This window comes from Amphibalanus amphitrite, unplaced genomic scaffold, assembly GCF_019059575.1.
Source record: "Amphibalanus amphitrite isolate SeventyFive unplaced genomic scaffold, NRLGWU_Aamphi_draft 000461F_arrow, whole genome shotgun sequence".
NCBI lineage: Eukaryota > Metazoa > Arthropoda > Thecostraca > Balanomorpha > Balanidae > Amphibalanus > Amphibalanus amphitrite.
Window position 1 is genome coordinate 214487 of NW_024881955.1, and position 22250 is coordinate 236736.

The 22250-nt window shown below is 47.1% G+C and overlaps 2 protein-coding genes across 2 annotated transcripts in view; one reads left to right on the forward strand and one right to left on the reverse strand.

Annotated features, from left to right (window-relative positions):
- LOC122391914 (gamma-aminobutyric acid receptor subunit rho-2-like) overlaps window positions 1–3790 on the forward strand; it is a 29609-nt gene extending 25819 nt beyond the window's left edge. The window contains exons 8-9 of the mRNA XM_043386255.1: window positions 169–376; window positions 3620–3790. Coding sequence (XP_043242190.1) covers window positions 169–376; window positions 3620–3790 — 379 coding nt within the window. The remainder of the gene's footprint in view (window positions 1–168; window positions 377–3619) is intronic.
- A 2946-nt stretch (window positions 3791–6736) lies between these two features.
- LOC122391907 (solute carrier family 22 member 5-like) lies at window positions 6737–21428 on the reverse strand. Its single transcript, XM_043386242.1, has 13 exons — window positions 21314–21428; window positions 20763–20935; window positions 20155–20380; window positions 17660–17763; window positions 16765–16919; window positions 16311–16479; window positions 12743–12863; window positions 9350–9462; window positions 8763–8897; window positions 8447–8529; window positions 8075–8256; window positions 7483–7619; window positions 6737–7184 (listed from the first exon to the last, which is right to left on the reverse strand). The coding sequence occupies exons 2-13, from the start codon at window positions 20903–20905 to the stop codon at window positions 7040–7042; spliced, it is 1713 nt and encodes a 570-aa protein (XP_043242177.1). The 5' UTR covers window positions 20906–20935; window positions 21314–21428; the 3' UTR covers window positions 6737–7039.
- Between the last annotated feature and the right edge of the window lie 822 nt (window positions 21429–22250).

Below are 22250 nucleotides of genomic sequence, written 5' to 3' on the forward strand. Positions count from 1 at the left end.
GCCACACCGCCCAAGCGGATATTTACATGAACCGTGCATTAACCTCGGACCCTTGCCAATCGATTTCCGTGCATAATAGCGAGTTGCGCGAATGAGGGCATGGGACACTGCACTTAGTTGGCAGGGCGTCACACTCTGCTAACGCCGCTGTCTGTCTCCCGTCTCCAGGAAGACGATGGGCGTCTCGTACCTGCGTGCCAGCGACGTGTGGTACGTGGCGTGTCTGCTGTTCGACTTCCTCATCATCCTCGAGTACTCTGTGCTGCTGTGGCTGCAGCGCCGCCGCGAGGAGGGCGAGGCCAAGTGGGGCCAGGTGCAGCCCTTCCCGGCCACGGACGGCACAAAGCTGGTGCGACCCAGCCCCGTCAAACCAAAGGTCAGATTCAAGGGACAGGACAGGGTCACTGCCGCAGTGTGGCCAAATTGGTTTAGCGTTAGGGGGAGGATGTAAAAAAAGTCGTATGAGGATGTCACTATTTTCAAAAAAACTTGTCTTCAGTGTCATTTTAGGTGCAGTTTTTACAAGTTATGTGGAAAAACTATACCTGACGACAAGCTCTGGTGGAAAGTAAAAAAAAAAAAATCAAATATTGTCATCAAAGATGTAAAAAAAAAAAAAACAGCAAGCGCGACAGTACGAGTATGACGGTGCGAATCGTACATTGGAATATTTTTAGTCTTTATTCCTACACTAGGTATGCTTTCACAACAAAAACGTTGTGATAATGTAATTTTAAAATTTCTGAGGATGTCATACTTTTCATTGGGGGTGACTTCCCCCGCAACATCACCAATTTGGCCACACTGGTCACTGGTCAGGGTCGCCACCGACTCTGGGTTCAAGGTCAATGGTCATTAGGAGGTATGTACTGTTGCGAGCTGTACCGCCGCGAGCCTGCTGTCAAAGGTTAGCCTTTCCTATTTCTGTCGTTACAGTTACCATCCGACTTGTCACCTTGAATTTGTAATTTCAGTGTAGCAGTTTCGTTCTCTGTCACAAAACTAGGGCCATTTCCGACGATATTTCCCATTTCACACGCACACGAGGCCACGGTTGCTCCTTTGTCGTCACCAAATGCAGACAAGTCATGACAAGCGAGCATGCATGCTCAAGCGCTTCCACGCACGTACTACTGCTAGCCATGGCTCACTCAAATGCAGTTAGCAGTAGCACGCATGACAATGCTACCACTTGGGACTTAGCTGCCGCTGTTGAGAAGTTGGAGGGACATAGGCGTCAACGGTCCGGTTAATGCCTTTCACAAGGCACTGACGAGTAGAATATTATATCGATCGATCGATACATCAGCTCCGGTTGGCTTTACGTAAGAGTTTGATGATGTTGTCTGGTGTTTACAACCCTCTCATGCATACCGTCCTGGTATGTATGTTGGTAGTTACCAAGTCTAGGACAGCACACCGCCAATTCCCAGTGGTGCAGGGCCATTACCATGGGTTGTGCGCGCTTGTAAGGCACCATTATCTCCCAAATGACCAGACCCGGACTGCAGTATACTGCAATGGCTCGTTTGTCCGAAGTGTGCATTGCAAGCAGAGCTGTCATAGGAACATAACCGTTTTATGGTTCTTTATGGTTTGTAAGGAATGATTGGACTTTCACGAGCCATTTAAATATGCATAAGCTGCCATGGGGTTTCTGCTTCTTTGTATCTAGGTGCTGTTATGGCGGTAAGCAAGGATTCGGCATTTTGATATTTATTTCCGGCCCCGTCCTTCATCAAAGTGTAAGATAGCTATGTTAAGCGAAACAAATGCAACAACACCTTCCCTTTCAATATTTTTTTTTTCTAGCGTTCTAGTTCAGCTTATAATTTGTAACTTGATTCAATGGGAATAGGTCATAACCTCCACTGTTGTCTTCAATTTGACTTTTCAAATCAAAGTGGCTATATATTGCTGGAACATGTCTTTCGGAGGAGTGAAGCAGTTCTCATAGCTACAACACCCAAGAGTTGTAAAAAAATACGTTATCTGAAAATTTGAACGTTTCGGAAGCTGTGACTTTCATTTACGGTCTGCTATCAACCTGAGTGTGGCCTCACGACGATCCTTGTTTGCACATGAGTAGCGTAATGTCGTTTGTATTTGGGTGCGATGAGTGATGACCCACATTAGAGGTCTATAATGGTTATGCATTTTTCTTAGTTTTAATTAGACATCTCATCGAAACACTAAAACAGTTGTCTGGATGTTGAGTTTTATTCGATGCCGCCTCCACACGGCGACGAATTCACCGCTCATTTTTCTACAGAAATGTCTTGCTAATTTAAAAATGTGTCTTTGCCATGTGTGGCCTGAGGGAGGCTATCATACTGCCTTTGTAAACCTTTAATGCCACCACCTTTAGGACCATCAATGCATGTGGTAATGAGCCGACCCTGGGGCGATGTCATGTGCAGTACACGATGGGCGGTAATATTTCAGAGCATGTAAACATGGCCCTCGTCAAAACAGCCCAAAGGTCTGTACATATTATGATACTAATCAGAAGCATGTTGAGCGGAATAGTATTAATTTTATATTATTTCCATGGAATATATTGTGTGTGTGTTGTGTTCATCGTACAGTAGCAGGACAAAACCAATTAGTTTCGTCATATAGAAAAGTGTCTTGACATGAGCATTTGCGTTTTACAAACACGTTTTAAAATTAAATAACAAATTTAATTATATAAACCTATAATGTGTATGTGTAGGATGGTTTTTAGGTAAATGGAATGTTTAACTATTCATATTTTGTATTCGTAGCGGCGATCAACGTGCCTGCATCCGTAAACTGGTGAACGCTCCCGCAGTCTCTGTCTCTGTGTTTTGCGCTTCTTCAGTTTAGTGTCTGTGTTTTTTCTCGCACCCTCAGTCTCGAGCCTATGTGTTACTGCACTCCTTCAGATTCGCGCCTCTGTGGTTGCGCTCTCTCACTCTCGTGTCTCTGTGCTACACCGCTCTCTCACTCTCGTGTCTGTGTTTCTGCGCTTCCTCAGTCCAATGGTGCTATACATATTAGCCGTTTTCACGACGGCCATCTGGTACACATTTGGTGCACATTTGGTGCAGATTAGGTGCAGAACTGGTCAAATTAGGTTCAGTGTAGCCGTTTTCACGACGGCCATCTGGTACACATTTGGTGCACATTTGGTGCAGATTAGGTGCAGAGCTGGTCAGATTAGGTTCAGTGTGTTTCTTAGTAGCTATCAGCTAAGGTTTCACTTATTGCTTAGGTATATGCCTGCTTTGTCATATTATCAGAGAGTATCATCGATTAAAACACTGAAATAAATTCATAAAATAAAGATATTTGCTGTAAAGAGACTAAGTGCAGATTTGGTCAAATTAGGTGCACTCGCCGGATATCCACTGAAAACGGCTATTATAAAGCTCCCTCAGTCTCGTGTTTTCATGTTATCCCGCTCCCTCAGTCTCGTGTCTCTGTGTTATCTCGCTCCCTCAGTCTCGTGTCTCTGTGTTATCCCGCTCCCTGAGTCTCCTGTCTCTGTGTTATCCCGCTCCCTCAGTCTCCTGTCTCTGTGTTATCCCGCTCCCTCAGTCTCGTGTCTCTGTGTTATCCCGCTCCCTCAGTCTCCTGTCTCGTGTGTCCGCAGACGTCGAAGCGGGAGGCGCGCCAGTCGGCTCGGAGTCTGTGGGAGGACCTCCAGGAGCCATCGTACATGGACGAGATCAGTCGCTGGGTGCTGGCCGTCTTCTTCATCATATTTACCATCATCTTCTGGAGCTACTACGCCGCCTCGAAAAGGGAACACAGTGAGCAGTGAGAGCGACTGGCTATGCCAAGTATTTGGAAACACAAGGACAGTATGAAGGCTCTATCGTATTTTCAGCTGCCTGCTTGTCATGCTGATTCGTGATACTATGTAATATGGCTTTAGTGGCTTGCCTTTAACCCTATTAGTGGCAGGGGGGGTTGTTTTTATCCACCCCTCAGGTTTTTCGGGAATATCTCCGAAACCGCTGAAGCTACGATGCTGAAATTTTCTGACTTTTCCTAAAACTAAATTGGGCACATTCCCTGAAAATTTCAAGTTCATAACTTTACCAGGGGCGGCTCCAGAGCACTGGGAATTGGGGGGTCCTATTCGTGAAGCGAGTCATTTGGGCGAAGATCACGATGCTGCACCAGTTTTACGAACAGTGAATGAAAGGTATCATGTGATAACATACATATACAAAGTTATTGTGCATCCTCTTTTGACACGTTTTTGCTATAATAGGCGGATCCAGGCGTCCAAAAAGGGGGGTTATTTTTTACCTCCCAACATAGGTGCCCTGACACCGCCTATGCATGACCAATACAATTTTAGTCGTTCTCTCATAAGAAAATTGTAACATAACAAGACCATTGCCACCCTTTTTAGAAACAGTACCAACAAAAACCTTATTTACTATACTTTTTGTGTACCCCCAATCTCAATGATCTGTATCCGCCTATAATTTTTGAAAATGCATATTTTTAGGATCCATGTGAATTCCTGGTTCATTCTCTATCGATCGGCAAAAGTTGCGTTAAGATTGGTTCAGAAACCTGGCCGTGATAAACAGTCTAAAATGTATCTGCAATTTGCCCTTTTTTACCCCCCTCTACCCCCCTATTGACATTTTTTAAGTTTTTTTTTTTAGAAATGTAGATCTCGTTGAGCCAAATCGAATGCCGTTTGAATTTTGAAAATTGGCCCGTTAGATCTCGAGATATCAAGGGGGGTCGTAAACAGCCCCCCCCCCCTGCCACTAATATGGGGTAGCCAGGAGCCTGCCACTAATAGGGTTAAATGGATCTCAATTGTAATGTGCTGTACATATGATTATTCCATGATTGAAAGATAACCGTGTGTGCTCATGGTAAATTGTTTCACCAGTACTACTACCCTCATGATTCATTCTACATATTTAAATCCAGTTTTAGGCATTAAGAGAAGCATCAGTGTACTTTCATATGCCATTAATTTTTTGATTGTATCAGAAATGTATTTATGAAATGTCAGAATAATATTCTGCCATTGACATGATGTTGTGTATCGCTGTCTATACATGCCAACCCATCGTGCGTTTAATCAGCACCAATCAGGTGCTTAGAGCAGGCATGCATGCCTCGTGCTGTTACTGCACACAGTTATATTCGTGTAAACTGCCACCTCTAAAGAGTTCGTTCTTTATTCGGTGAAGTTTGTACTATCCAAGTTTAGATAATAAATTTCATCAGCATTTTAGCATGCAATTATGAATCTGAAAAATGTTGTTTACCTATAGTCGGCTTGTTGTCACAAATCTATATAAAATAAGGCTTAAACATCTCGTTCTTGCACGTAGGGGCAGTACTGGACCCATTTGCAGGAGCATCCGTACAACAATGGTGCAATTAAGGAGTGTACCTAATGTTCGTATCTGCAAATACCTGTCAAATTGAGATCTACATTCAACACGAAACAGGTGTCCGACATGGTACCATATAGGCACATTGTCAGCCTGATTTCGAACAGTAGTGTTACTGCCATGGTGTCGACTCAACAGCAAGGACATAAAATGTGGCGTGGTTATGAAGCTTAGGCCATATATGAAGCTGGAATGGTTAGTATTTCAGGCGGATGCTGCTTCATAAACGATGAGCCTACTCTCTGAAATATGAATTATTAATATTTTATCGTTACCCATGAAGTTAAATATTTTCAACTGTTTTTTTTTTTTATCAGTGTAAATCAACAAATTGGCGAATGTCCTTTATTTCTACACTTAACTTTGATATAATTTTTATCCTTTTTTTCACTGATGAAGACCTGTGGTTGATATATTTGAAAACTATTCAAATTAATGCATCAAAAACATTATATATCTTGGGAAGGCCATCATATTTAAAATGAATCAGCATTTCTTTACACTAGAAATAATGCCATCCTCTAAAAAACCCTTGACTTTCAGCTAGTATTGCTATGAAGATTTGTATCATTCCCGTGACAGGAAGACCATGTCTGTTTTTTTTTCATGACAGACGGTCTAGCTGCATGGGGTTGCAGTATTACCAAATCTAAAATGATTATTGAAATTAACAAGTATTGCATTACTGTAATAAGATGCTCGACACTGTAGGACGTGTACACATCTATGTTCGACAGATTATATAGTTGCGCTTTTGTGACGCTAGAGTTCAGTGCTGTCGACTCTTGTATGCGGTGTGTGACAACCACCTTTGGAGGACGACCCAGCGAGCACGCAGTCGCCTTTCGCACAGCCGCCTGTATGGAAGCGCTCAACAGGTCCACTGTTTCCGCAGTCCACTGTTTCCGCCTGTGTGTGCCAGCTCGTAACGGGCTCATTGAGAGTGTCGGGCGGCGCGTTTGGTATGTCTATATGACCAGGTCGGACGGCGTAGGGAGCTGTAGAGCCGCCGGCAGCCGGCCGTGGCGACAAAGACCGGCAGTTTGTGACCGGTCACGGTGGCTGGGGCCTCGTGAGCAGCCATTGGACGGCGCCCGCTGGCAGGACCGGCGCACTGGACCGGGCGCCCAGGGTGCAGTTCTGAGAGGCGCACATTGACCCAGTGTGGGCGGCCGGTCGCACTGGGGGCGGCCTGTGAAGGGGCGCGGTCCCGGTGGCGTGATGCTCACCGTGACGCAAACATCGAGCGGTGTCTCCCAGTAATTGGTTCGCCGGGCAGTCCAAACACGGCCGGCCGGCCGAACAATGTGGACACTCCGCGGCACGCTGTCATAGTAATTGCTTCGCTCCTGTATTCAGGCGCGACGTGACGAAGGCGGGAATAATTGTGGTGCAATTTGTCACCACTGGGACCTCTAGGGCGGCACGAGGCGTGCTGCAAACGACTCATTTGCAGACAACGTCCTTATTGAGCCAGCGATGCCTCAGCGAGAACCGCAATAGACCTAACAACACGATTGTTCCTGGCCTAGACAAAGACAAGGGCTCGACCGTCACTGGATGAAGACGTCACAAACAAGGTTCGTGATTAATGAATGCAAGACACTGAATACCAAATTTGTCACTTGGGCCATGTGTCAGACTGTCTTTGAATGTCCTTGGTCGTGGGCGTATCCTTCCGTGTCTGGCAGCTGTATCTGGGGTCCGTCGAACCCTCTGAGCTGTTCCCGTTTTCTCTGCCGACGGGCCACCAGGCACGGGACTGGCAGCAGCGGCTGGCCCCTGCGATGCACATCACATGGGTCACACATGTGGATATGGGTTAGAGTGATTCGGATGGGTAACACTTTTCAATTGCGGATTGCTGAATGCGTGGTGTTCTCGAAAGGAATATCGTAAGATATGGATGCATGATTAAATGAATGTTTTCGCAAATCAAAATGTTAGATATCTCTGGCTCTAACGGCATATCAAGAATAATGAGAAATGAACACCGGATGCAGTTGTGCAGCCGCTTTCGCGCATTATACACCACTCACTGTGAGCGTCCGGGCTCTGACGTATTCAGGCTGTCACTCACCTTCCGAACTGGATGGCCTCGTCGATACTGGTCGGCAGGTCCTGACCACTGGTCTCCGGCAGCAGCATGGTCAGTGCAGCGGCCACCAGACCGGCTACGCCAAATATACACAGAGGAAGGGTGGTGTCGCCCTGACCCTGCAAAAACGGAAAAAAACACGGCCAAATGGTGTGAGTGCCTAAAGCCGCTATCAGCAATCTCGCCCATACATATGCGACTTTTCCGCTCCATATTACCTGTTGACTTACATCGATGAGCTCGCTCACGATTATCAGACAGTAATATAGAAACTTTAAAAGCACGAAGTTACATAACAGCAAAAAATTCCGTCCAAATAAAGCGCGGGTTTCATTTAAGCATTGATGGTATCAAAGCACGAAGTTGTATGTCAGCCAAAAATTCAGCCCAAATTAAGCGCGTTTTTCACTAGCAATGATGGTATCATCTTATTAATTTAGTTGCACGTTTTCATGCCACAAACCTTGGCGTGGTTGATTCCTGCTCCTAAGTGTTTCAGTTATCACCATGTATAAAATATTCAATTAAATGTCCTCCATGGTTATCATTATTTATAAATTCACTGTAAACTTACCAGGTCGGCGATGAAGGGAGCCAGGATGGAGCCGACCCGGCCCGTCGCCGAGGCCACGCCCACCCCGAGCGCGCGCAGGGAGTCGGGGTACAGCTCCGCCGTGTACACGTAGGCCAGCGAGAAGGCTCCCGAGGCGCCGAACTTGCCCAGCAGAGCCAGTGTGGTGGTCAGCCACTCCAACTCTGCCGACATGAACCGGTGGGGAACCATGATCCTCAGATCATACATAGGGTGGATTTTTGAATGGAAATGGGCCTAAACCATTTACAAATGTGACTAAATATGAGCGTTCCTACAGAGACAGGACACCCTACCTAGCACCAAGAAGTCCTGTCACCGACCTGCACAGGCCCGGGCACGGGGCCCACTCACCGTTGCTCGATATGAGGCCGGCGCCGATTGTCCCCAGGCCGCTTAGCGCAAACGAGGAGACAAACATCAGCTTACGACCGAGACTGGCGGCGAGACGGGTAGTTTGTCGGGTCGGAATGTCGCCGGGGTTTTAGCACGACGGGTGAATGTCGGCTGTGGTTTAGCAAGGCAAGAACGGTACCTATCAAAATAATATGAAAACTAAAGCATCTATAAAAATTAATTGTCAAGATTTCCACAGCTACGCTGATGTATGAGATAATTGATGACTGAAGTTATGCATGTTTAGGCCATCAGAGGACACTTATCGACTCACGGGTTGATGAATAGTGAGCAGACTATGTAGGCCGGTATTTCAATGAGCATGGTCAGGATGAAGTTGAGGTAGACGTCGCCAGCCAGGTCGGTGGACACCAGACCCACTCCGTAGTACACCATAGCCACGACCGCCCTATCCAAACCGACACAACAGAAACATCATCTATTGTGAATGTCCAGCAACACTCAAAAGCACAGTTTGTCAGAGCACCATGACAACGGCTCCGCTGCCCTAAGTGCAGTCGTGAGGCCCCGCCACACTCGAGGTGTTGATTCTTGTGACACAACTTCATGGTTACACGCACGTGGTGACAGCTTCATTCTACAAAACATCGCTAGGTCGCTGGGAAGTGCCTTTTCGAGTAAATGCACCGAAGCATCATGGTACACAATGTCGTTGTCGAACACGCACCAACTATCCCTTCGACATTGTTTGAGCTGTCAGCCCTGCACGATATCAGCTTTCCTGGTAGACACAAAGGAATCGGATTACCTATTCCTTTGGGCGCTGCCGTCTGCCGGATTTGGATTGCTGCCCAGAATTACATCGTCCAGTGACTGAAAATTACCATTACGAGTAATTACCATTGCACGGAGAGGATGCAGGCCCGTTTGAGCAGAACTGGTGATTTCAGCACCCTCATGAAGTCAGCCGACGTACCAGAAGGGCGACTGGTGGCGGTTTCGACCTTACTTTCCTGAAAGACAAGCGATCAGATCCAAAACTTGGAGGTTTGTAAATGGATCTCTTATGATGTTTTACGTTCAGAAGCCAAGCATCGGACCTAGCAACGATGTAGGCACTATATAACCCGCGAGTTGCTGGGGGGGGGGCGTTAAACGCCCCCACTTTTTTCGCCGGGCCATAGCATAAAAACGGCGCGCCGCAGGCGCGCCAAATTTTGACTACCTGTAAGGAATTGATTTTAAGTTTATTGTGAGAAAGTTTAAAAAAAAAACGGTTGGAAATTTTTTGAGATATCGAGGTTTTAGTGACGTCATGATTTTTGAGTTTTCGACCAAAAACGGCATATGTTCAAAAAATCATATAAAATCACAGAATAGACATACAGACATGCCGTAAACGTCATTAGACTGCCAATACCATGAACAATCAAATGGCTATCTTCGATTATTGATTATCGTTCCGCATGTTCCAAAATCTTGAACTGAATCTTGGAAATTTCTCGTGACTACTTCACGACCATGATACATGCATTTCTTTAATTGAACTTTTTGAGCCAAACACGTACACATATGATCAAATGAATGTCACCATCGCGTTCTACGCCACAAATTACCCATAAAACATGTGTCACAGGCTGCGAATATCAGTTTTGATTTTCGGGGATGTGTGCCTACCCGGTTGACCTGACCTTGACCCTGACCTATGCTTGACTGACCCCTACATGGAGCTTACACTCTTGTAGGCCTTATATGATGGATTGTGCACCGTTTTGACAGAGTTTATGACGAGAAGCGCCCATTGCGAAGTCCTGAAGTCCATGCTACTGAAAGCCCGATTTCAGGTGTTTGACCTGACCTTGACCCGACCTATGACCTCAAAATTCAACTTAAAAGTACTCATCTGAAGCGTCTCGTTGCGTTCTTTCGTTTGCCGCCTCGTGCGTTTCGCTGCGCCTATTGGTTCTCGAGATATCGGCTGGGGGCGTTTAACGCCCCCCCCCCCTCAGCAAACGGTGTGTGGCGAAATACCCCAGCAACTGCCGGGATAAAGCTGAGACCCTACGCAGCATCTCCCCCGTATCAGGGCTGACACTGACCTGTCTAGTGTCTACTCTGCCTTTGCTGGCACTGATGACACTTGCCCTCACTGGCACGGGTGACACCTATAGAACTGTCGTGGCCGACACCTTATACGGCAGCTCACAGGCCCAACGCCTCACCTGGAATAAGCATTTGTGCGCATAGACGGCGGAACGGGGAGGGCACCGGGGCACCGTGTCCCCTTTGATTTTGGCATTTTAACATTAGCCCTATGGGCGTTGCATGGAAAGAATGGGACCAAAAGTCGGCAGTGCCCCCTCCCCCCCCCCCTTGAAGGTGTTACGCCGCTACTATTTGTGCGATGGCAACAGGGCATGTAACAACACAAAAATTAGTAGACTGCAATGCAAGTAACTGATTAACACAATAATTGTTTTGTCCTAGTAAACGCTTGCGTGTTTATCTTGGTTTTTGATAACGCCAAAGCTAACTGCTCTGCTAATCAAATTCATCAGCGGGCTGCACGTACGGACATAACAAATTGGAAGCCGCTAGCAAACGCTTTCGTAAGCGATCTGCGCAGTTCAAACAATGAAATGTAGCTTGCTTAAAGTTATTTATGGTGTCAAATATGATTGACTGCAATGGGCTTTCTGCAAGCCTCCATTGGATCTATGCTAATTTACCTTGAGAGAAAAGTTTGCTAAGCAATACATATTCCTAATTCCTTGCACTTTTTGTTGGCGGTGATTAGATCAATAATATGTACATCGACTGAATACAATATGGTGCATGCATTATTATGCTGATGATTTTCAACTTGTCCGTATAAGAGAAGTTTGAATAAAAGCGATGTAACACCAATGCAAAACAAGGAGGGGGCTCTGTAAAGGCCCCCATCCCAGTAGTCGCGTTACGGAATAGTCATCCTCATAGCCAATCTGAATACTGAATAGTCAATAGTCAGCCCAGTCATCCTCGGGTTAACCCGCGCCCCAGGGCTATCGGCGGACCCTACCACCCGTAGGGGGGGGGGGGGCGTTTCGGCCCCCCCTAAGATCTCGGAAATTTACCGGCCGATTTTCAAAATTCAAACGGCGTTCGATAGCCCCACCGAAGAACTACCTTGTGACCAAATTTCATTGACCTAGGTCAAACCGATGACGTCACAGGTCAGGTCAAATGTCGGATTTTCACCGTTCACAGGCATTTCAAGAAATGTGTTGTGAACTCGAGTAAATTGGTACGTTATTGAAAACCATCGATGGTACATTGTTCGTCAAACACATACTTCGCTATCTGAGGTCACTGATACCAGGTCAGGTCACAGAGGTCAGGTCACTGGGGGTCACCTGGGGGTCACAATTTGAAAGTATCGTGTGATACATGTTTTATGGTCCATTTTACATGACAAATGCGATTATGTGGATCAGGCAGCCTTTGGGGCCAGCTTTTAAGTTTTAGGTCACGTTTTGGTGAAGGTCAAATTAGGTCAAATTTCAAAGTTGTTATTTTTGCATATAATGGGTATCGATTCGATGCAGCTCGTCACGGGGAGTCTAATAGTGGTCTTTGTTTTGCTCTACGTGGTCTAGAATTGCCACAAATTGAGTTCGAAAATTTGACGTCATCATTTTTGAACAGTTTTTTCGCTATAACTTGGCCAAAAAACAAGATATTGATCTGAAATTTGGTATGTAGATAGAAGACGGTAGGTACTATCACATATATTCCGGGTTTTTTCGAAACTCAAAAAACCGTTTGGATTTTTTGGCAAATATATCCAAACAATTGCTTTTTTGATTTTGGGGGATCAAAACTCAAAAATTCTAAAACTCCGAGATAGCAGTTTGTAGCCCTGTCAATTCTACACCTTTTATGTTCTAATCATTTTTTTTTTTGTATCTCCAAAGCTGTAGGCCTGACAGCTCTTCTCGCGAAGGTCGTTTTTCGGTCGAAAATGGCAGAACATGACGTCATTCTGACGTCATTTGTGGCCAACATATCATAGCTTCTGGAAAAAATTTTTGATCACAATGTGTACAATTGATGCCCGGAGGGATCCTGAAAGTTTAGTGCCGATATCTCTAGCCGTTTAGGAGATATCGACGGAAAAGAAGAGGGGGCCGTTTCGGCCCCCCTCCCCCTACGGGGTGCGGGGTTACTGACTACCTTGTCATGTTCACTGGCATCACAAATAAGTTCACGATGAATTGGGATATAAATCACTTACCTTTCATTTTGAATTACCTGTGCTACAAGATCCTCCGGGAAATCGGTTTTATTCCACTTGGCGATGTTCCTCAGAACGTCTTCAGCCTTCTGTGGCTGGCTGACCGTCAAAAGCCATCGAGGGGACTCTGGGAAAAAGCTGAAAACATGAAAGGTAGATATTGTAGTCTTAAACTGATATCTCTATTTCTAAGCTACATCATTTTGCATATCACCCACCGCAAGTCCGCTCTTTCAGTTATGCATGCTTCCGAACGTGCTTCCGAACGTACCACTCGAGTTGTCTGTTTTTATACGACTACAAGCAAATGGATAGTTGTAGCATCTGAGTCACACCATGCTTCAAAAATTGAGCCTCAAAAACAAGCAGGTGAAATAATGTTACAGGTGGGATACAGATATGACGTTGGCCACATCGTGCCCGGCACCTTTCATATCAAATCGCAAATGACTGACGGTAAGTACTTTTTATAGTTTTGTACTACAAGTAGCTCAATCACTCTTTTTTACCTACCCAAGAAACATCATACCTCTCACGCATTATAGGCCATGGCAAATACGCAATCAGTGGCGGATCCAAGGGGGGGGGGGGTCACATGGGTCATGGCCCCCCCTTGAGGCCCGGGGGCCCAAAGACCTGCCAGGGGCACCACCGGCCTATCAGGGGTATCACAGTCCTGACAGGGGCACCACAGGACCGCCAGGGGCACCACAGGCCTAGCAGGGACACCACGGGCCTGGTGCCCCTGGGCCCTGACAGGACTGTAACGCCCCTGACAAGCCTGAAGTGTCCCCGGCAGGCACGTGGTGCCCCTGACAGGCCTGAGGCGCCCCTGCAAGGCCGGTGGTGCCCCTGGCAGGTATGTGGTGTCCATGGCAGGCCTGTGGTGCCCTTGCTAGGCCTCTGGTGCCCCTGACAGGCTTGTAATGCCCCTGGAAGGACTGTGGTGCCCCTGGGCCCTGACAAGCCTGAGGTGCCCCTGACAGGCCAGTGGTGCCCTTGCTAGGCCTGTGGTGCCCCTGGCAGGCCTCTGGTGTCCCTGACAGGCTTGCGGTGCCCTTGGAAGGACTGTGGTGTCCCTGGGCCCTGACAAGCCTGAGGTGCCCCTGACAGGCCCGTGGTGCCCTTGTTAGGCCTGTGGTGCCCTTGGCAGGTCTCTGGTGCCCTTGCTAGGCCGCTGGTACCCCTGCGCCCGGAGAGGACTGGTGCCCCTGAAAAGTCTGAAGTGCCCCTCGGCAGGCCCGTGGTGCCCCTGACAGGCCCAATGTGTCCCTGCGAGGCCGGTGGTGCCCCTGGCAGACCTCTGGTGCCCCTGGCAGGTCTGTTGTGCCCCTGGCAGGTCTGTGGCGCCCCTGGCAGACCTGTGTTGACTGGTGCCCCTGCTAGGTCGCTGGTGCCCCTCACAGACCTGTGGTGCCCCTGGGCCTTGACAAGCCTGAGATGCCTGGCTATGACAGGCTCGTGGTGCCCCTGATAGACCAGTGGTGCCCTTGCTAGGCCTGTAGTGCCCCTGGCAGGCCTCTGGTGCCCCTGCTACCCCTGCGCCCGGAGAGGACTATGGTGCCCCTGAAAAGCCTGAAGTGCCTCTCGACAACCCCGTGGTGCCCCTGGGCCCTGACAGGCCCAAGTTACCCCTGCGAGGTCGGTGGTGCTCCTGGCAGGCCTCTGGTGCCCCTGGCAGGTCTGTGGTGCCCCTGGCAGGCCTGTGTTGACTGGTGCCCCTGCTAGGCCGCTGGTGCCCCTCACAGGCCTGCGGTGCCCCTGGAAGGACTGTAGTGCCCCTGCCCCTAGAGGTGCTCATGGGCCCAACAGGCCCGTTGTGCCCCTGACAGGCCTGTCGTGTATACTTGCTAGACCTGTGGTGCCCCTGCTTCCTGGCAGGCCTGTGGTGCCCCTGGCGGGCCTGTGGCGCCCCTACAAGGCCATAGGTGCCCCTGACAGGTTTGCGGTGTCCCTGGAAGGACTTTGGTGCCCCTGACAAGCCTGAAGTGTCAAGGACAGACCCTTTAGACGCCAGGGTCAAGTTCGTCGGACTGACAACGATTTGCTTACCTGATAACGTTCCTGGTAAGTACTCACTACTCAGCGTCCACAACATATATACACATAGCACATTCATATATACTTGCTTACAATTGGTAAATGTGGTTGTGGCTAAGAGTTAGCCCGGCAGGCGGTGGGCCTACCAGCCACCTTCCGCGCGGTGGGGGGGGGGGGATTTTTTTGCCCCCCCCCCGTATCTCCGAAACTACTGGACGGATCCGGAAAATTCAAACGGCGTTCGATAGCCCTGTCAAATTTGTCGAAGGAAACCAAATTTCATTGACCTCGGGGTCACCGATGACGTCACAGGTCAGGTCAAAGATAAAATGTTTCACCGTTCACGGGGCTTCTAGGGAAAGCGCTATAACACCGAGTAAAACGCATTTTGTCGAAAATCAGCGATACGGCGTCAGTTGTCTAGTACATATGTTGCTATTAGAGGTCACTGGTCATACCAGGTCAGGTCACAGGTCAGGTCACCAAAGGTCACCAAGGGTCACCACATGAGCCCAACTTTACTAAGGTTATGCGATGCATGTTTTATGGCCAGTTTTTCATTTCCAACTCAATGGTGTTGGTTATAAGACCATCAGGTACGGTTTAGGCCACTTGCTGGTGGAGGTCAGGTCAAGGTCAGGTAAAAAAAGGTCAAATTTCAAAGTTGATATTTTTGCATAAAATGGGTATCGATTCGATGCAGCTCGTCACGGGGAGTCTAATGGTGGTCTTTGTTTTGCGATACGAGGTCAAGAATTGCTAAAAATTGAGTTTGAAAATTTGACATCATCAATTTTGAACAGTTTTTTCGCTATAACTTGGCCAAAAAAAGAGGTATCGATCTCAAATTTGGTATGTGAATAGAAGGCGGTAGGGACTATCACATAGGTTCCGTTTTTTCGAAATTCGAAAACCTTTTTGGATTTTTTGGCTATTATATTCAAAAAATCTATTTTTTTATTTTTTGGGGTCAAGATCCAAAAAATTCGAAAAACCGAAATAGCAGTTTTGTAGCCCTTTTCGATTCCACACCTTTTATATCTGAAACATTTTTCTGTATCTCTAAAGCTGTAGGCCTGACAGCTCCTCCCGCGAAACCTTTTTTTGGGTCGAAAATGGCAAAAATGACGTCACTCTGACGTCATTAGCGGCCAACCTATGATAGCCTTTGGAAAAAATTTTTGTCACCATGTGCGCTAGCTGCTCCCGGGAGGGTACTGAAAGTTTGGTGACGATCGGCGCAGCGGTTCTCGAGATATATTGAAAAAACTAAGGGGGGGGGCAAAAAAATGCCCCTTCCCCACCGCCTGGAAGGTTAAGATACTGACTAAAAATAAAAAATAAAAAGAAAAAAAACTGAAAATGGGGGTACCACCAAAATGAAGTGGACGAAATCCGTTGAGTTTTTAATTTTGGGTATAGGTAGGGGCACCACCTCGATTCATGACCCTCCCCTTGGAGTTTTCCTGGATCCGCCCCTGTACGCAATGCATTTCAATACTAAAGGCGATGCCTTCTTCCCTCTGGGCGAGTCAAATAACTTACAACCAGTAGGAACAGAAGACGAGGATCGGTATGGAGAAGATGAGCTGCATTGTGCTCCAGTCCTTCTCGAAGATCGGAATGACACCAGCCAGCGCCTCGCCGATGGCGAAGAAGGCGTTCATCATGATGCCGCAGGCCGCCCTCATTTCGACGGACGTTATCTCAGTGCCTGAACACATGCGAGAGTGAGGGATGAAACTGACGATATTGAATACAACGCAGGACTTTGAATCATTGAGAATATTGACAGATCTTTTGGAAAGTTGATCCGGTGATATACATAATTGCTGTTTACGTATCGTGCTGAAAGAAGCCCGAATTCAATGAATGTCGTCGATCCATCAAACCATCTGTTTCATATTATGCTCGTCACATCACCCTATGTATCCTGCCGACTCCAATCGCTTGAAACTCATGCTAAGCGGCCGGCGGTGGGTTGCGGCTGAGAACTCACTGAGGACAAACGGGGCCGCAAACAACGGGTACTGGAAGACGGCCACGAAGAAGCGCAGCGTGGCGAAGGTGCCGTAGTTGGGAGAGAAGGCGCCGGCCGTGCTTGCCGCGGCCGTCAGAACCACACAGAGCAGCAGCGTGAAGCGACGTCCGTACCTGACGGGGCGCAGGGCAACGGAGGAAGTGCAGGTGTTCTATGCCACGTGTGATATAAGGTGTGGTGGATCTAAACATTACTCATTCCGCATTACTTAGAGACTGAAGAGCAGTTTGAGTTATTGCGTCTCAAAATACGTTATTTTGGGCTGAAGACCTCTTGACTATGCCCTTGACGAGTTGACATTGAGTGAAACGCTGCTAATAAGGCTTTGACTGTTCTTTGATAGCGTACATTATCAGAGACCGAAGTAGCAGTATGACACGTTTATCTTCCTAGAAAAAAGGGCTCTTTCAGATGAGATAATTGCTCCAGAGCACGTGCTCTTCGTGGCACGTGGGATTTCAAAGGACACCCGAACATGAGCAGAGTGTGGCTGTGCATTACCGGAATGCGTCCGTATCTATCCCCATGGCCCATCAGTGTATATCCAACGGATGTCGCAATATTTTGGTACTCAATCTCAGCTGGATACCTTCCTATCAGACGTGAAACAGGAAGTTCAACGACAGTTGTGGCAACGGCTCAACAACTAAGCATGCTGCGCTGATATGTGCCTACAGATTGTAATGCAAGTACATTGTGCAATGTGCGTAATGTACAAGTTCAGTGGGCGATACTTATAACACTTTGCAGTAAGCGATGGGATTTTGGTTTCACTGAGAGCTCAATGATGCTCACTGGTCAACAGTGGCTCATTGAGGAGATAAGATATGATGCAGAATAAAAGAGAACTCACCGGTCAGCGAGCGCACCACCCAGCACCGAGCCAACGGCCACGCCGACAAAGTAAAGGCTGTTTTCCAGCGGCCACAGGGTTTCACGGTCACAGACCAAGTTAAACTGAAAACACAATAACGTAGTTTTGTAGATAAGATGCAAATGACACTCTGAGATCATTAACCCTCGCCGGCACAGGCCATTTTGCGTCCTTCGACGGCACAAGGGGGGGGGGGGGGGTTGGTACGACCCCCCTCGCGTTTGGCCCCTGATCGAGCTAGAGCTTCGCGGAAAAAACAAGCGTGTTGTCCGTCACGAGAGGAAGCCGATGATACCAAATTTTAAGGTCCTAGGTCATCGGGTGACCTTCCAGGTCAGGTCAATGACCCGAAAACCGGGAAAATCGGGACCTGTTAGAAAGTCGTAAAGTGTGGCTGCTATGTGGTTTTCCGGGGTGCTGATCACGAATATCGTGTTAGTTTTGATCAGAGATGATGTCTTTAAGCATTTAGACCAGGTCGGGTCAGGTCAGGTCAGGTCAACCGGTAGGGGTTGTGACGGGTATTCGTAATACGTGTCAACCGCCTCTGACAGCTTCGTAACATGTTACGAAGGCACCAAAACTACTTCGTAAATGTTCAAATGGTTGCTAAATTCGAATTCAGCTCCAAAAACTAGCCTAAAAACATGTAAAACTCGAAACAGTGAGCCGAGGTTACCCGAGGTCACCAAAGGTCAATGACCTGACCTGACCTTCAGGTGACCTTGACACCCACCCTAATGTATGGAAGCAACATTAACCCGCGCCCCACTGGGTGGGGGGGGGGGGGCTATTCATAGCCCCCCTCCCGTTTTTCTGCAATAACTTCCAAACCGCTTGACGTATCGACGCCAAACTTTCAGTACCTTGGGCTGCATCAATTTGACACCTTGTGTCAAAATATGAACGTCTTAGCTACCATAGATCGGCCGAAAATGACGTCAAAGTGACGTCATGTTCTACCGATTTCGACGCAAAACATTGAACCACAGCAATCGCTCCCAAGAGCTCAGTTTTTAAGCTAGATCCAATTTCTTTCCATGAGAGGACTCTGAATAGACTGCGCCATCAAACTGCTATCTCGGATTTTCGAAATTTTGAAAATGTCGAAAATTTAATATAATAAAATTCAAAATTTATATTTTTACATTTTTTTTCAAAAAGTTTTTGATTTTTAGAAAAAAACGGAATATATGTGATAGAACGCATTATTATGACTAACTCTAGCAAGTTTTAGCTAAATATATTCAAAAATGGCCAAGTTATACGCATTATTGCAAAAAAAAATTCACAATTATTTATTTCTCAAATCAATTTTTCAGCACGTATTTGACATCGTACGCCAATACAAATAGCACCATCGTGTTCCTGAGCTCAAAATGCATCCAATAGATACCTTTTTTGTTGAAAAATTTTAGCTTCAAAATTTGACCTTTTTTATCTGAAAGTGACCTGAACTAAGCTACATTCGACTCAGAATGACCTCGAATGAAACAGACGACATCAAATTCGAAATCTTTGGCCTAAATGGACCATAAAACATGTGTCACGTGACCGACGCATGATATAATATTTTGGTGACCTGTGATGACCTGACCTTGAACTGAAAATCAAAGTACAAGTTTGGTACCCTCAGGGTATCTAGAGCATCTGTTCACGAGTGTGTGAACCAAAAATGAGCCTGATCTGACTTGTAAGACGGCGGCCAGAGCCCAAAACGTGAACAAGCCAAAATGCTAATAATTTTTGCTTTGACCTGACCTGTGACGTCATCGGTGACCTCGAGGTCAATGACATTAGGTTTCGCTCGACAGTTTTTCCGGGGCTATCAGACACCGTTTGAATTTTGACGATCGGCCCAGTAGTTTCGGAGTTAGGAAGGGGGCTATGAAGACCCCCCCCCCCCAGTAGGGCGTGTTATACGCAGACCCCAGTGGGGCGCGGGTTAAATCACATGTTTGAACGTTTGAAACCACGAAAAGCTTGCAAACGCGCGGCTAATGCGAGCCGACATATGCCGAATCGCGATTCCGGCCAAACATGGTCTCGGAAAAGAGGTCACAGGTCAAAGGTCATTTGGGTCAGGGTCATGAAATTTTCAGGGTATGTGTAAAATTGATCAATGCAAGGGTACTGAAAGTTTCGTCACGATCGGCCGCTTTTTACGCGAGTTATTCGCGAAAAACCTTAGGGGGGGTTGCATCACCCCCCCCCCCCTGTGCCGGCGAGGGTTAAAATAAACTGCGCTAGTGGTAAGGGTGCATACTGCTTCCAGACATAAAATTCCTGATTAGCTAGAGGACGTGATGTTTTCTGCTCTGAGAAAGCTAAGACCAAGAACATCCGGAAAACGCACCACATCTGAAAAAACGTCAACGGCAAGAAACAACCCCGTTGGATCAGTACTTTCTTGCAACGATTTATTTATGTTTTTGCAGCGGTGAGAATCGTTTTTTTTTTCATTAACGCCCCACCTCGGACACCACGGTGCTCTCCATGACGGACTTGTCGTACACCCAGCGGGAGCACGACTCTGTCTGGTTGGTGAAGAAGCTGGTGTTGGTGCAGCCCCCGGCAGAAGTGGGCCGGTACCTCTGACAGCGGCTCCACGTGTGGTCGGCGTCCGCCGGCGTGGACCAGCGCAGGAACGGCGCGTCGTAGGTGGCATTGCTGGGGTCCTCGCACTCTTCCACCAGACATCTGCATCATGCATGACACGGCGCGGGTGATATGTTTGAAAGGCAGGCACTGGATCGTATAAGTATATTTGAGCCGGCATGTGTCTCACAGTAATGCATTTCAAATGTATAAGCGCGAAACGCTTGCAAGATTAGGCTGGTGAATCACAACCGTTTCCCACTCTTATTACTCTTACTCTTATCGAATTTCATTACTTTGGCACCCTTCGTAACTACTAACTACTATCTCGTTAGCGGCACACACTGTGCTTTGGTGAGCAAATTAATCTCACTGAAAGGTGTGGAGTATGACCAGAACTTTACAGAGCATATATGTAAATGAAATACACAGAGTGACCGCAGGGCCCTATCTGTCGGCTGCGTTATGTCAACCGTGCCATCACCTGTGCTCCATGAAGAAGGCCGTCCACGAGTAGGCCAAGGTGACCATGCCGCCGACGATGGAAGGCAGGGCGGCCAGCACGTACAACACCTTCTGGTAGCGACCCCAGCCGCCGATCCGCTCCAAAATGGCGTCCACGTCCATCGTGGCGAGCAGCTCGATATATCCAGCAGCCTGGTATATGTAGGCATGGGAGTCGTTGGAACAGAATATACACTGCTCATGTTTTCTTTACGCCTAAATACACTTTGTACATATGAATATGCGTGTATATGGATAGATGCGGCCAAACGTGTATCTATTATGTATGCATGTGCCTGTGTTCGTTCTTAGGTACCTATTTCTTAGGTATATAGAAAACTTTTTATATTTAAAACATTTCCTCTTCGGAAAGATTGAATATATGCTGTGATTTTTACTTCAGTTATGCCTTGGTGCATGCATAATCCTTCGTTTATTTTGGATACCTTGACTATCGTTTTTTTTTCTACAACTTTGACGATGTTACGCTTACCTATACGTCAGCCCCGGTTCCTTTTGAAAGCCGCTTACCTGATTAAGCCCAAGACCATGGACAGTGCAATATCAAACCGCGCTATACCTATGCTATCCTCTTACACCTAAACAGCCAAGGAGCCTCCCGCCACGGCGGTCAACCGAAGAACACTGACCAAACGCTGTGTCAACAGCGCGGCACTACTTGGCGTTCTCGGCCATGTCTTTGACGTAACCGCAGATAGGATAGGAGCCTACGATATTATCGCGAGAAGTATGATGAATGAATGGTCGGCTGTAGGTCATGTGTGTATGCAGTCAGTGTGTGCTGTATAAGTAGGTACAGGGCTCGCCTCTTACTGTGTGGCAGGCATTTTTTTGACAAAACCGAGAACAACTCAAAGGTTAGTCCATCGGTAACTCGGAAATCATAACACTAGGATACACGTGGCCTCAACCTTTGAATTGGTCTCATTATCATACATCCTTTCCCACACCTTTTTCCGTTTCCGATCCGTTTCCGGTTCGTCTTCAGTCCATTTCCGGTCCGTTTTCTGTCCGAACCCGGCCTTTATTATCCTGGTCCTTTTCCTATATCCGCTTCAGCTCCGTTCTTTATTTCGTTTCCGCTCTCTCCGCTCCCTTTCATCTTTGTCCCCGTTCTGTTTCTCGTTTGTATTTGAACAAAATCCTTGTTATTGAAGGGGTTTTATAATTTCTTGCTGTGGTAAATTTGAAAATGTACAATATAGGGGAATTGTACACACTGTTGTACAATTGCGATATTGTAATATTATATTACTGATCTAAACATTACTATTGAACGATTGCGGTTCAAGAACAATACAATAGAACTATAAAATAGGCAATCAATAGAAGTACCTTTCGCGTAAGTAAATCAATTATTAAGTACATAGGTATTAGCAGAGCTAAACACTATTGATCCATCACAATCGTATCAGGCCGTATCTGTAAGCTGCCGTCCTTGTGACGT

Coding starts and splice junctions, on each gene's coding strand:
- LOC122391907 (XM_043386242.1), bottom strand. CDS start 20,905: ATGGACGTGGACGCCATTTTGGAGCGGATCGGCGGCTGGGGTCGCTAC. Junction 8,898..9,349: donor TGCATCCTCTCCGTGCAATG/GTAATTACTCGT, acceptor CGGTTTGGATAG/GGCGGTCGTGGCTATGGTGT. Junction 7,185..7,482: donor GAGGCCATCCAGTTCGGAAG/GTGAGTGACAGC, acceptor TGTGCATCGCAG/GGGCCAGCCGCTGCTGCCAG.